The following is a 14,001-nucleotide window of genomic DNA, read 5'->3' on the forward strand; positions in this document are numbered from 1 at the left end:
TTTTCAAACTGAGTGTTTTTGGTTTTACTATTCTCTTTTGTGTCTTCAGGTTTCTTGGTGGTGTGTGAACATGATCATACAGACTTGTTCACTGTGCAAGTAGCCCATGTGTTCCTGTTTCCATAATTGTTCTCTTGTGTCTACAAGACTGGGGAGTTCCACCACTCCTCTTGGGCTATCTGCACAAAAGCTGTTCTACCCTGTATGCACACATGGATTTTTCCTCTCTGAACCCTGCTCACACAGGTTATATACAGATGATCAGGTTTTTAAATACATCAGATAGGGATTGCATACATTAGTTAGGACTGCTCTGATAAGGGTATACCGTGAAGATTGGTAGAGCAGCTTAGTATACATTTTTTGCAAAAAACGTATCAACCAAATACCCTGTTTTTTACATCTTTTACTAGCACTTGCGGATTACTGCAACATTTTTTCAAACTGAGTGTTTTTGGTTTTACTATTCTCTTTTGTGTCTTCTAACATTATGTATGTAGTATGTTGTATGTTTGTAGTATGTTGTATGTAGTATGCATGTTTGTGGTTTTTTTTACATTCAACACATTAGCCGGATGATGGGACTACTACTGTCCCATCATTGGCTAATGTGTCAATCACTGTCATTGTAGCAGGCATAGCCAGATGGGACTTGTAGTCCCATCGGACTATGCCTGCACACAGACACAAAGACCCCTGGCAAGCCCTCACATTTTATACCCATTATATTTTGCACTGCTGATAACAGAGACACTTAGGGTAGAGTTTTGAGCTGTAGAAGTTACAGCCAGACCAATATACTGTTAGGTGAAAAAGTGTTTTCCCCCCTCCTGATTTCCTATTCTTTTGAATGTTTGTCATACTTAAATGTTTCAGATCACCAAACAAATTTTAATATTAGACAAGGTTAGCACAAGTAAACACAAAATCCATTTTTTAAATGAAGGTCTTTACTATATAGGGAAAATGAAATCCAAACCTACAGGACCATGTGTGAAACAGTTATTGCTCCCTAAACCTAATAACTGGTTGGGCCATCCTTAGCAGCAACAACTGCAATCAAACATTTGCTATAACCAACAATGAGTCTTTTACAATGCTCTGGAGAAATGTTGGCCCACTCATCTTTGCAGAATTGTTGTAATTAATTCACATTTGAGGATTTCCATGCATGAACTGGCTTTTTAAGGTCATGCCACAGCATCTCAATCGGATAAAGGTCAGGATTTGACTAGGCCACTCCAAAGTCTTAATTTTGTTTTTCTTAAGCCATTTGAAGGTGGACTTGCTGGTGAGTTTTGGATCATTGTCCTGCTACATAACCCAAGTGCACTTCAGCTTGAGGTCACGAACAGATGGCAGACATTCTCCTTTAGAATATTTTGATAAAAAGCATGGTTCCACTTACCACAGCAAGGCTTCCAGTTTTCGTTGGATTTTCTTTTGTGACCTCTTGGATTAGTTTTTGCTACACTCTTGGGGTAATTTTGGTTGGCCAGCCACTCTTGCAAAGGCTCACCACTGTTCCAGGTTTTGCCATTTGTGAATATTGGCTCTCACTGTGGTTTGCTGGAGTCGCAAAGCTTTAGAAATGGCTTTATAACCTTTTCCAAACTGATAGATCTCAATTAGTTTGTTTCTCATTTGTTCCAGAATTTCTTTGGATTGCGGCATGATGTTTAGCTTTTGAGGAGTCTACTTCACTTTGTTTGGCAGGTCCTATATAAGTGATTTCTTGATTGATAACAGGTGTGGCAGTAATCAGGCCTGTGTGTGGCTAGGGGATTTGAACTCAGCTTTCCAAATATATGATAAAACAAAAACACAGTTAATGTTTTAAGGGGTGGAGGAAAATCACTTTTCACACAGTACCCTGGAAGTTTGGATTTCTTGTTCCCTTAATAATAAAGACCTTCATTTAAAAACTGCCTTCTGTGTGTACTTGTGGTATCTTTGTCTAATATTTAAATTTGTTTGGTGATCTGAAACATTTAAGTGTGACGAACATTCAAAAGCATAGGACATCAGGAAGGGGGCAAACACTTTTTCACACAACTGTATTTTAAAGGGCCCAAGCACCAATCTTCTAGTTACAGAATAAGGCATCTGTGTGTGCAGGCGGGGTTTGTAAGGGCCTCTCGGAGGTCTGTGCGGGCCTGCCGGTGGTCTGTATGGGCCTCTCGGGGGTCTGTACGGGCCTCTCGGGGGTCTGTGCGGGCCTGCTGGGGGTCTGTATGGGCCTCTCGGGGGTCTGTGCGGGCTGCCAGGGGTCTGTACGGGGGTGAAATGTGCGGGAGCGAAACATCCTGGGGCCAAATGCTGGGGATGAAATGTGCAGGGGCGAAATGTACCCAGGGGCAAACTGCTGGGGGTGAACTGCTGAGGGCGAACTGCTGGGGGTGAAACATCCTATAACCAAGTACTTACAGCTATGATTTACTTGTGTAAAAATGTGTCAGAAAATATGTATTGGTCAATATGTTCTGTGTTATGATACGGTGGTCTAGGAGCAACATGGAACGAGCTCTGAAGGACGTGGTAACTGTACTGACCGCAGTCCCTAAGCTCAACACAACACTAGAAGTAGCCGTTGAATGCTCCTAACTCTCCCTAGGCATCTCGTCACAGCCTAAGAGCTAACTACCCCTAAAGAAAGAAGCAGGAAAACTATATTGCCTCAGAGAAAATCCCCAAAGGATAGATTAGCCCCCCACAAATAATGACTGTGAGTGGAGAGGGAAAAGACATACACAGAATGAAACCAGGATGAGCACAGGAGGCCAGTCTAGCTAAATAGATAGGACAAGATGGAATACTGTGCGGTCAGTATAAAACACTACAAAAATCCACGCAGAGTTTACAAAAAAAACTCCACACCTGACTAAAGGTGTGGAGGGCAAATCTGCCTCCCAGAGCTTCCAGCAAGACAGAATAAATTCACACTGATAAGCTGGACAAACATAGAAAGCACAGAATGGATAAGTCCACAATCTATGGACAGAAAAGAGCAAGCAAAAACTTAGCTTAGCTGAACTGGTCAGGATAACAGGGAACTCCAAAGAGATGTGAATCCAACCAGAAACCATTTACAAGTGGCACTGGCTGAAGACAGAGCCAGACCTAAATAGCCGAGCAGAAGAGAAGATAAGTGGAGGCAGCTGATGACAGCTAACTCCAAGGAGCAGCCATACCACTAGAAACCACAAGAGGGAGCCCAAGAGCAGAACTCACAAAAGTGCCACTTACAACCACCGGAGGGAGCCCAAGAGCGGAATTCACAACAGTTATGCTATATGCTACTGTATCATTACATGTGAATAGAAATTTGGCATAGAACTGTATATAGTATAAAAGCATCCTAGTATGTTAAGTTTCTTCTTATATATATATTATACTTAATGCATATGTGACAGAGAGAGAATAGAACATTCTGTACTGTAGGTTAGAACATGTAGTGACTATGCAACCAACAGGAGAACAGATAATACTTGTATAAGCGCAATAATATTAAGAATTCAGAAGTGAATGATTATACAGAGAAAAGTAGTGCTACATAATCAACATTCATCTCCAGCAGTCTGCAAAAATCTCTTCTGTGTCAGTTACTGAAAGATATTAGACAGTCCTAAACATTAGAGTTGCTACACCAAGGGGATAAGGTCATGGAATTATGGAAATCACAGGATGCATACCATGTTAATTATATGCAAATGATGAAAAAATGTGAACAAAATTTTCAAAACCTATTTCTTTTTTCTAGTATGAGTGCCACCTATCATTGGTAGTTGATGGCCATCTGAGGAATGTTCCATCATGCCGAATGCACTTGGGCATGCAAATCATTAAAATCCACTGTTAGCAGCTTTGCAATTGCTGACCAATGATGTCCCAGATGTGCTTGATGGAAGAGAAGTCTGTAGACGCCCAGAGCCATAATAGCATATTTAATCCATACAGGCTGCTCACTGTAGTATGAGCAATATGCAGACTGGAGATGTTATGTTGAAAACGATTCTGGGCACTATTGAGAAAAATGGTTGTACCACTGGTTCTACAACCAAATCATAGCAATACCAAGCTGTTAGTGTACCAGCAAGAAAGACTATAAAGGTGCGGCTACCGTTTTTTATACCACTATGTACCATAATTCTGGGAGCAGGAACCAATGTGATGTTTCATCGCAATGGCCTATTTATAGTATTGCCCATGTGGTCTCAAGACTAATTGTTAGGGCTAGCAGAATGCACCGAGTATAAATAGGTAGCTACAAGGTGCATTCGCAGCTGAGGGTCCACCGTGCAGAGATATCTGCTGCAAAGTAATGGCGGAAAACCTGTGAGCTCACATGTGGGTTAAGATTCACCCCGTGTGAACTGGAAGCAATCTCTGTTGACTTACAGAGTCGCGCTGTACACAAAACTATTACCCTAACTAGGGTTGTGCTTGATCTGGAACTCTTCTGATCTAACCGCACACATGAAAGAACCAGATGCTAAGCCAAGGCTAATTGCCCCCACTGACGCTAGCTGCCTGCCTGAGTGTACAGTCACAAAGCTACAGCCTCACACCACATATGTATAGAGTGGTATAATATCCACTGACATAAGTCAAACACATTTGATACTATAGCATGGCCGTGCGGCCATGTGAAACCTTGTATAGTTGCAGCTCTACAGGACCTTCCTGGTGGACCAACAGGAGCTGCAACAGGGCCTGAGCATGTGACCCCCGACCTCCAATGAGAGGTCCTCCCGTGGGCATGCTCAGTGCATGAAAAGCAGGACTTAGTCCCATAAAAAGCCTGCTCGCCGCTGACCAGCGCTGGCTACAAGGGCAGAGCCTGGAAAGGCAACAGTAACCATTCGCACAGTATCAGGCTGAGCCAGACGCTAGGACCGACGTCTCCGCTGAGCAGGTTCCACTGCAACTGGAGGAGAATGGGAGACCGCAGCAGACATGGTTTGAGATTTCCCATGTGCAGCGGTGGGAACGCGACACCTAACACTAATCTCTGCCTATCATTGCATCCAAAATAAAATTGAAAGCCATTGCTGAAAAAGATAGACCTCTATTCTAGCTTGTATTGCTCAATTCTAGCCTCCAATGTCTATTTAGATGCTTTCTGGACAACATCATGAAGTAGCTTTCAGTAAGGACCATCTCATTGGTCCTACTACTGAAATTATGATGTGGGGTAAAATAATTTTTGGTAGCTAGTCTAGCTGTAGTCTTCTCTACATGTACACTAATACATTGGCGTTACATTGATTTGGTGGTGGAACCAAAAGCACGGATATGTGTCAGGAGCCATTTTTGAACAAACCATGCCACGCTGCATGTTTTTCATGCTACTGTTGTAAGCTTGCATGGTCTAAACTTGCCACCATGGCTCACAGAATCTAGGGACTTATCTTCCATTGAGGGAGCTGCCAGCAGCTGACCTAGATGATTTTTATGCCCAAATGCATTCAAATGACAGAACATTATTTAGACAACCATTATTCACCTCATTTTTAGCATGTTTGCTAAAGTTTGTAATTGAGATCATCAGTGATACTGAATACATAAAAATATATTGAATATTTTGTTTCCATTTATTCATAATTTGCATAAAGCTTTTCCTTTTTGGTGTTGCAATTTTACAGTTGAGGAGTTGTAGTACTTTAAAAATTGTTTATACAGTTTTGCGCATCTCCTGCTGCAGAACATCACAGCACGCACATCAGATTCCTTTTTTTAAGAGAATAAGCAAATTTATTTTTGGAGACATTTTTTCAACTATAAAATATAAAGAAAAATAAAAGTTTAAATACACTTGGCATACTACTCTGTACTTTTATATGGACAAGGAAACCATGAAAATTTTTAGTTTACATTGAGACTTCAGTATCCCTAATGAATTGTATGGTCACTTGTCAGATAATGATATTCAATGTTAAATCTTTAAAGATTAGTTGCAAATATCTATCCATAATATTATACAGAACATATCTGTTTCAATCAGTGAAAACAGTAACAGAGAAGTAAAATAGCTAGACTATGAATAGTGTAGAGCTATCTCACCTCACAGATAAGTTAAAGACTTTTTGAGGATCTCCATTTTGTATTAAATAAGTAATTGGATCTCCTTCTCTGTCTGTAGCCTAAAATACAAAAATAATCATAAATGGTCATAAAACAGAATATTTTAAATAATAATCACATGATCAACAAGTCTGAGCCTGTCGTCAAAATCTTAAGTTAAAGTACAGAGTAAATGTATTTCACTCTAAACTTCAGAATCAGACTACACAGGGTTTGTTTGTAGTCTGTATCCTGACCATGAACCCACAGCGTTGTTTAGGGATTTTGAGCATGAAATGTAAGAAATGTTTGATCAAGAGACTATTTACAAAGTTGTTGAATTTCTTTAGCAACATATCATGGATAAAACAACAGGTTTATGGCATTTGGTGTAAAATCTTTAAAACGTTTACTATGCATAACATTTTATTATAAATTAATTCATATATTTGTATATTAAAATGACCACAAAATAAAACACTCATTGTGAATTCATACTTTTGTGTGATATTTGCCTCTTTTATATATTGTCCCAGCCATCTGATTGCTATCTATTTTATCCTTGCCACCTAATTGCCAACTGCTTTTGCCTTGTCTGTAAAATATTTTATCACAGCTGCAAATCAAGTATCAGAAATACAGTATGGCTGCTATTTATTATGTTAGCAGAAGTATATAATGTACAGATGTACAGAGGTAGCTGAGCCTGGAGATTCCCATTCAATGGGATACACTCTGATTTCATGATGAGTTTTCTTTGCTTTTCAGATAAAGGAAAGGTAAACCTACAGAATTCAATCTTATCTCACTGGGATGTTATAGTATAAAATGTAAAGTCTTAAATGACACATTCCGCCTGACTTTATCTGAAGGCTTCATGATGGCCCTTAAGAAGCTATCAAAACTTGACAGCTGTAATTCTTTAATTTGGTTTTAGTACAATTTTACTATAATTTTTTTTTAAGCAGAAATGTTCCCTGAACAGTGATCCATATGTCATCCGTGTGCAGTGCGGGGATGCAATTTTCTCGCATGTAAGCATCCGTGTGACATCCACATGACATCTGTATGGCGAGATTTTCTCGCCGGCTTGCAAAATACTGTATATATATATATATATATATATATATATATATATATATATATATATATATATATATATATATATATTTATTTATATATATATTTATGTATACACTGCTCAAAAAAATATAGGGAACACTAAAATCCCACTTCCTAAATATCACTGAATGAAATATTCCAGTTGTAAATCTTTATTCATTACAAAGTGGAATGTGTTGAGAACAATAAAACCTAAAAATTATCACTGTAAATCACAAATAATATCCCACGGAGGTCTGGAGTTGGAATGATGCTCAAAATCAAAGTGGAAAATGAAGTTACAGGCTTACCCAACTTCAGTGGTAATGCCTCAAGACAAGGAAATGATGCTCAGTAGTGTATGTGGCCTCCACGTGCCTGAATGACCTCCCTACAACACCTGGGCATGCTCCTGATCAGGCGGCGGATGGTCTCCTGAGGGATCTCTTCCCTGTCCTAGACAAAGCATCCACCAACTCCTGTACAGTCTGTGGTGCAACGTGATGTTGGTGGGTGGTGCGAGACATGATGTCCCAGATGTGTTCAATCGGATTCAGGTCTGGGGAACAGGCGGGCCAGTCCATGGCTTCAATGCCTTCATCAGGAACTGCTGACACACTCTGAAGATCTCATCTCGGTACCCAATGGCAGTCAGGCCACCTCTGACGAGCACATGGAGGGCTGTGCGGCCCTCCAAGGAAATGCCACCCCACACCATTACTGACCCAATGCCAAACCGGTCATGCTGAAGGATGTTGCAGGCAGCAGATCGCTCTCCATAGCATCTCAAGATTTTATCATGTCTGTCACATGTGCTCAGTGTGAACCTGCTTTCATCTATGAAGAACACAGGGTGCCAGTAGTGAATTTACCAATCCTGGTGTTCTGTGGCAAATGCCAAGCATCTTGCACAGTGTTGGGCTGTGAGCACAACCCCCATATGTGGACGTCGGGCACACAGACCACACTCATGGAGTCGGTTTCTAACCGTTTGTGCAGACACATGCACATTTGTGGCCTGCTGGAGGTCATTTTGCAGGGCTCTGGCAGTGCTCCTCCTGTTAATAGTTGCACAAAGGCTGAGGTAGCGGTCCTGCTGCTGGGTTGTTGCCCTCCTACAGCCCCCTCTACGTCTCCTTGTGTACTGGCCCATCTCTTGGTAGAGCTTCCAGCCTCTGGACTCTACGCTGACAGACACAGCAAACCTTCTTGCCACAGCCTGCCTTGATGTGCCATCCTGGATGAGCAGCACTACCTGAGCCACTTGTTTGGGTTGTAGAGTCCGTTTCATGCTACCACGAGTGTGTAAGCACAATCAACATTCAAAAGTGACCAAAACATCAGCCAGAAAGCATTGGTACTGAGATGTGGTCTGTCGTCCCCACCTGCAGAACCACTCCTTTATTGAGTGTGTCTTCATAATTGCTAATAATTTCCATCTGTTTTCTATTCCATTTGCACAACAGCATGTGAAATTGATTGTCAAACAGTGCTGTTTCCTATCCTAAGTGGACAGTTTGATTTCACAGAAGTTTGATTTACCCTGAATTACATTCTGTTGTTTAAAGGGAACCTGTCACCCCCGTTTTTTGAGATTGAGATATAAATACTGTTAAATAGGGCCTGTGCTGTGCGTTACTATGGTGTATGTAGTGTACCCTGATTCCCCATGTATGCCGAGAAATACATTACCAAAGTCGGCGTTTTCGCCTGTCAATCAGGCTGGTCTGGTCAGGTGGGCGTGTTCACAGCGTTCTTTTCTTCCCCAGGTTTCCGTTGGTGGCGTAGTGGTGTGCGCATGTCCAAGGTCCGGATTCCCTGTGCCCACGTGAAGACACAGCGCGCGATCTGCGCTGTCATTCCTTTCATCGGTGCGGGCGGCCATCTTCCTGGGGCCGCGCGTGCGCAGATGTAGTGCTCTGCTGCACGGGGCTTCAGGAAAATGGCCGCGGGATGCCGCGCGTGCGCAGATGAGATCGCGGCGGCCATTTTCCCAAAGCCGAGTTTGCATCTCGGCTTTGGGAAAATGGCCGCCGCGATCTCTTCTGCGCATGCGCGGCATCCCGCGGCCATTTTCCTGAAGCCCCGTGCAGCAGAGCACTACATCTGCGCACGCGCGGCCCCAGGAAGATGGCCGCCCGCACCGATGAAAGGAATGACAGCGCAGATCGCGCGCTGTGTCTTCACGTGGGCACAGGGAATCCGGACCTTGGACATGCGCACACCACTACGCCACCAACGGAAACCTGGGGAAGAAAAGAACGCTGTGAACACGCCCACCTGACCAGACCAGCCTGATTGACAGGCGAAAACGCCGACTTTGGTAATGTATTTCTCGGCGTACATGGGGAATCAGGGTACACTACATACACTATAGTAACGCACAGCGCAGGCCCTATTTAACAGTATTTATATCTCAATCTCAAAAAACGGGGTGACAGGTTCCCTTTAAGTGTTCCCTTTATTTTTTGAGTGGTGTGTGTATATATATATATATATATATATATATATATATATATTGCATATAAAGTTTGGACACACCTTCTCATTTAAAGATTTTTCTGTATTTTCATGACTATGAAAATTGTACATTCACACTGAAGGCATCAAACCTATGAATTGACACATGTGGAATTATATACTTAACAAAAAAGTGCGAAACAACTGCAATTATGTCTTATATTCTAGGTTCTTCAAAGTAGCCACCTTTTGCTTTGATGACTGCTTTGCACACTCTTGGCATTCTCTTGATGAGCTTCAAGAGGTAATCACCGGGAATGGTTTACAATTCACAGGTGTACCCTGTCAGAGTTAATAAGGGGGATTTCTTGCCTTATAAATGGGGTTGGGACCATCAGTTGTGTTGTGCAAAGTCTGGTGGATACACAGCTGATAGTCCTACTGAATAGACTGTTAGAATTTGTATTATGGCAAGAAAAAAGCAGCTAAGAAAAGAAAAATGAGTGGCCAGTATTACTTTAAGAAATGAAGGTCAGTCAGAAAAATTGGGAAAACTTTGAAAGTGTCCTCAAGTGCAGTGGCAAAAACCATCAAACGCTACAAAGAAACTGGCTCACATGAGAACAGCCTCAGCAAAGGAAGACCAAGAGTCACCTCTGCTTCTGAGGATAAGTTTATCCGAGTCACCAGCCTCAGAAATCGAAGGTTAACAGCAGCTCAGATTAGAGACCAGGTCAATGCCACACAGAGTTCTAGCAACAGACACATCTCTACAACAACTGTTAAGAGGAGACTTTGTGCAGCAGGCCATCATGGTAAAATAGCTGCTATGAAATCACTGCTAAGGACAGGCAACAAGCAGAAGAGACTTGTTTGGGCTAAAGAACACAAGGAATGGACATCAGACCAGTGGAAAGTGGTCTGCTCTGTCCAAATTTAAGATCTTTGGTTCCAACCACCGTGTCTTTGTGTGATGCAGAAAAGGTGAACAGATGGACTCTACATGCCTGGTTCCCACCGTGAAGCATGAAGGAGGAGGTGTAATGGTGTGGGGGTGCTTTGCTGATGACACTGTTGGGGATTTATTCAAAATTGAAGGCATATTGAACCAGCATGGCTACCACAGCATCTTGCAGCGGCATGCTATTCCATCCTGTTTGCGTTTAGTTGGACCATCATTTATTTTTCAACAGCACAATGACCTCAAACACACGTGCAGGCTGTGTAAGGGCTATTTGACCAAGAAGGAGAGTGATGGGGTGCTACGCCAGATGACCTGGCCTCTACAGTCACCAGACCTGAACCCAATCGAGATGGTTTGGGGTGAGCTGGACCGGAGAGTTAAGGCAAAAGGGCCAACAATTGCTAAGCATCTCTGGGAATTCCTTCAAGATTGGATGTATAGGGACATGACTTCCCAAAATGTTATCATCCTTAAGTACCCCCCAATGTCTATTTACTAATTTTTTTTTTAAATACTGACATTTGAATTATATTATGTTATAATTGGGATAAAGTCCACTGCCTCCTTTTCCTTTTTCTGGGGTTTTTCTTCCAGTAGATCTTGGCGTTGAGCAATTTCAATACAGTCTCATGCATTGGCTTTTTGGTACGTTTATTAGCCACTTGGGTACATGGCAGCTGTCAATCTGAATGAAACTATTGGCATCTGTGGGCTTATTAAAGGTACAAGTATCTATAGAAGAATTCTCAATAAAAAAATTTAAATCATACACCGCTGATATCATTGTCCCATTTCTCCATAGAACTATTTTGATTACAATTTTTTTATTGCAGGTCCCCCAATAATTTCTTCCAGGTGGCTATTAACCATTTCTGGCTTTTTAACTGTTTAAACATATCTTTTCCTCCACATTTGAGCAAGGTGCAAGAACCAAGTTGGGCTAAGTGCAATTATCTTATGGGCATAGCGCAATCTGTTTATTGATCGTTTTTTCATGTGCTGACAGTCTCAAGTATTACCCCCAGTAAATACATGTTTTTCTTCTAGGTCTCATCTAGCGTATAATTATTATCAAAAAATTACTGCGGATACACACTATTCTCTTCTAGGTCTTATTCTGCGCAAATCTATTACTAGAAAATATTTTGAGTTTTAGCCACAAATTTTCAATGATGTTCAGATCAGGCGGCTGTGATTGTCATTGTAAAACTTTCAGCTTGCGCATTTTGAGGTAGTCTATTGTGGATTTTGATCTGTGTCTATGATCATTACCCATTTTTAGAAGCCAAACTCTTTTCAACTTCAGCTTTTTTTTTTAACAGATGGTGTTATGTTTGTATCAAGTTGCTGAAATTTCATTGAATCCATTCTTTCCTCTACCTGTGAAATGTTCCTTGTGCCATTGGCTGCAACGCAACCCAAAAAATTATAAATCCACCATCATGCCTAATGGTTGGCAAGATGTTCTTTTCCTAAAATGATGCACCTTTTTTTTCTCCACACATACTTTTGATCATTGTGGCCAAAGTGTTCTATTTTAACCTCATGGGTCCATGGGACTTGTTCCCAAAATACATCAGGTCTGTTTAGATGTCATTTTGCAGACTTCTGATGCTGAGTTTTATGCTGAGGATGCAGGAGAGGTTTTGATGACTCATTCATGAAGACAACATTTGTGCAGAATTGTCTATGAACAGTAAAGCAATGTATCACAACCCCTGAGTCTTCTAAATCTTTCTTTAGGTTATTTGCAGTCAAGCAGGGTTTCTGATTTGCCTCTCTAGCAATCCTACGAGCAGTTCTCACTGGAATTTTGCTTGGTCTTCCAGACCTTACCACCACTGTTCCTGTTAACTGCCATTTCTTACTTCCTTGCAACTTGAAAATTGTTTGCTATCTTTTTATAGCCTACACCTGCTTTGTGGGCCTCCACCATTTTCAGCAAGGCTGCATTTTTTTGGCACAAATTTAGAGGAGGCTGAGTTTTTATGAAGCTATGGTATTTGCAAAACATGGCCTTTCCTAACAGTGATAGTGAACAAACCTTAACCCCGGCATGCTAATTAAAGTCTGAAACCTTGGTCAATGTTATTTGAGCATACAAATCTCCAAGGGTACCCAAACATTTGAATTTGCCCATTTTTTTTTTTTGCAATTTAGTCCTTCTAGTGATCATTTCATCTTCAACTTGCTTAACTGCTCATAATAACCGTTATTTTAACCGGGGTAGGGGGGGAACAAACTTTTACATGCCACTGTAAGTCATTTTGAAATAAAGATTTTGTTTGTTAACTTTGGAAAATGTTAATCTTCTCTTTTGAGGGCTATGTATGCCAACAGTTAAAAGTCATGAATTATTTCAGATTTCCCCCTCTCAAACTTCTATGTGATATCTGAAAATTTGGGTAAAAACTTAGTGTTAAAGTACTGTGTAACAAGAAATTAAGGGCAATTGTAAATTATTTTCTTGAAACGCTGCATAAAATTTTACAATCACTATGAACAAATGCAGGCTTCGGGATGCATTTGCATCTCTTACTTGAATTAATTTGTTCAGTATTTCATCTCTTTTTAGTTCAAGCAACCTAGTCATCAGAGGTTTTGCACAACACAACTTGATAACTGCTGAAAGCATCTAAAGGGTGGGCCATTTACATGGATACACCTAAATAAAATGGCAATGGTTGGTGATATCAACTTCCTGTTTGTGGCACATTAGTATATTGAAGGTGTAAACTTTTCAAGGTGGGTGGTGACCATGGCAGCTATTTTAAAGTCGGCCATTTTGGATCCAACATTATTTTTTCCAAAGGGATGAGGGTCATGTGACACATCAACTTATTGAGAATTTCACACAAAAACAATGGTGTGCTTGGTTTTAATGTAACTTTATTCTTTCATGAGTTATTTACAAGTTTATGACCACTTATAAAATGTGTTCAAAGTGCTGCCCATTGTGTTGGATTGTCAATGCAACCCTCTTCTCCCACTCTTGACACACTGATAACAACCCAGCAGAAGTGCTAGCACAGGCTTCCAGTATCCATTGTTTCAGATGCTGCTCATCTCCTATCTTCACAGCATAGACAATTGCCTTCAGATGACCCCAAAGATAAAAGTCTAAGGGGTCAGATCGGGAGACCTTGGTGGCCATTCAACTGGCCCACTATGACCATCGTGATGATGTGTTGCCCTCTTTATGCACTGAAGATGGCGCATTCCCTTAGTTTTTCCAGCAAGATGGTGCACCACCACATTATTGGTGTCAGGTCTGAGTATTCCAACCTGAACAGTTTCCTAGAAAGTGGATTTATCATTGCAGGCCAGTTGAATGGCCACCAAGGTCTCCCTATCTGGTCCCTTAAACTTTTATCTTTGGGATCATCTGAAGGCAATTGTCTATGCTGTGAAGA

The 14,001-nt window shown here is 41.3% G+C and overlaps 1 protein-coding gene across 1 annotated transcript in view; it reads right to left on the bottom strand.

Moving 5' to 3' along the window:
• PCDH15 (protocadherin related 15) overlaps nt 1-14,001 on the bottom strand; it is a 2,320,333-nt gene that overhangs the window by 1,015,507 nt on the left and 1,290,825 nt on the right. Inside the window, exon 17 of the mRNA XM_069753541.1 lies at nt 6,064-6,143. Coding sequence (XP_069609642.1) covers nt 6,064-6,143 — 80 coding nt within the window. The remainder of the gene's footprint in view (nt 1-6,063; nt 6,144-14,001) is intronic.

This window comes from Ranitomeya imitator, chromosome 2 (genome assembly GCF_032444005.1).
Source record: "Ranitomeya imitator isolate aRanImi1 chromosome 2, aRanImi1.pri, whole genome shotgun sequence".
NCBI lineage: Eukaryota > Metazoa > Chordata > Amphibia > Anura > Dendrobatidae > Ranitomeya > Ranitomeya imitator.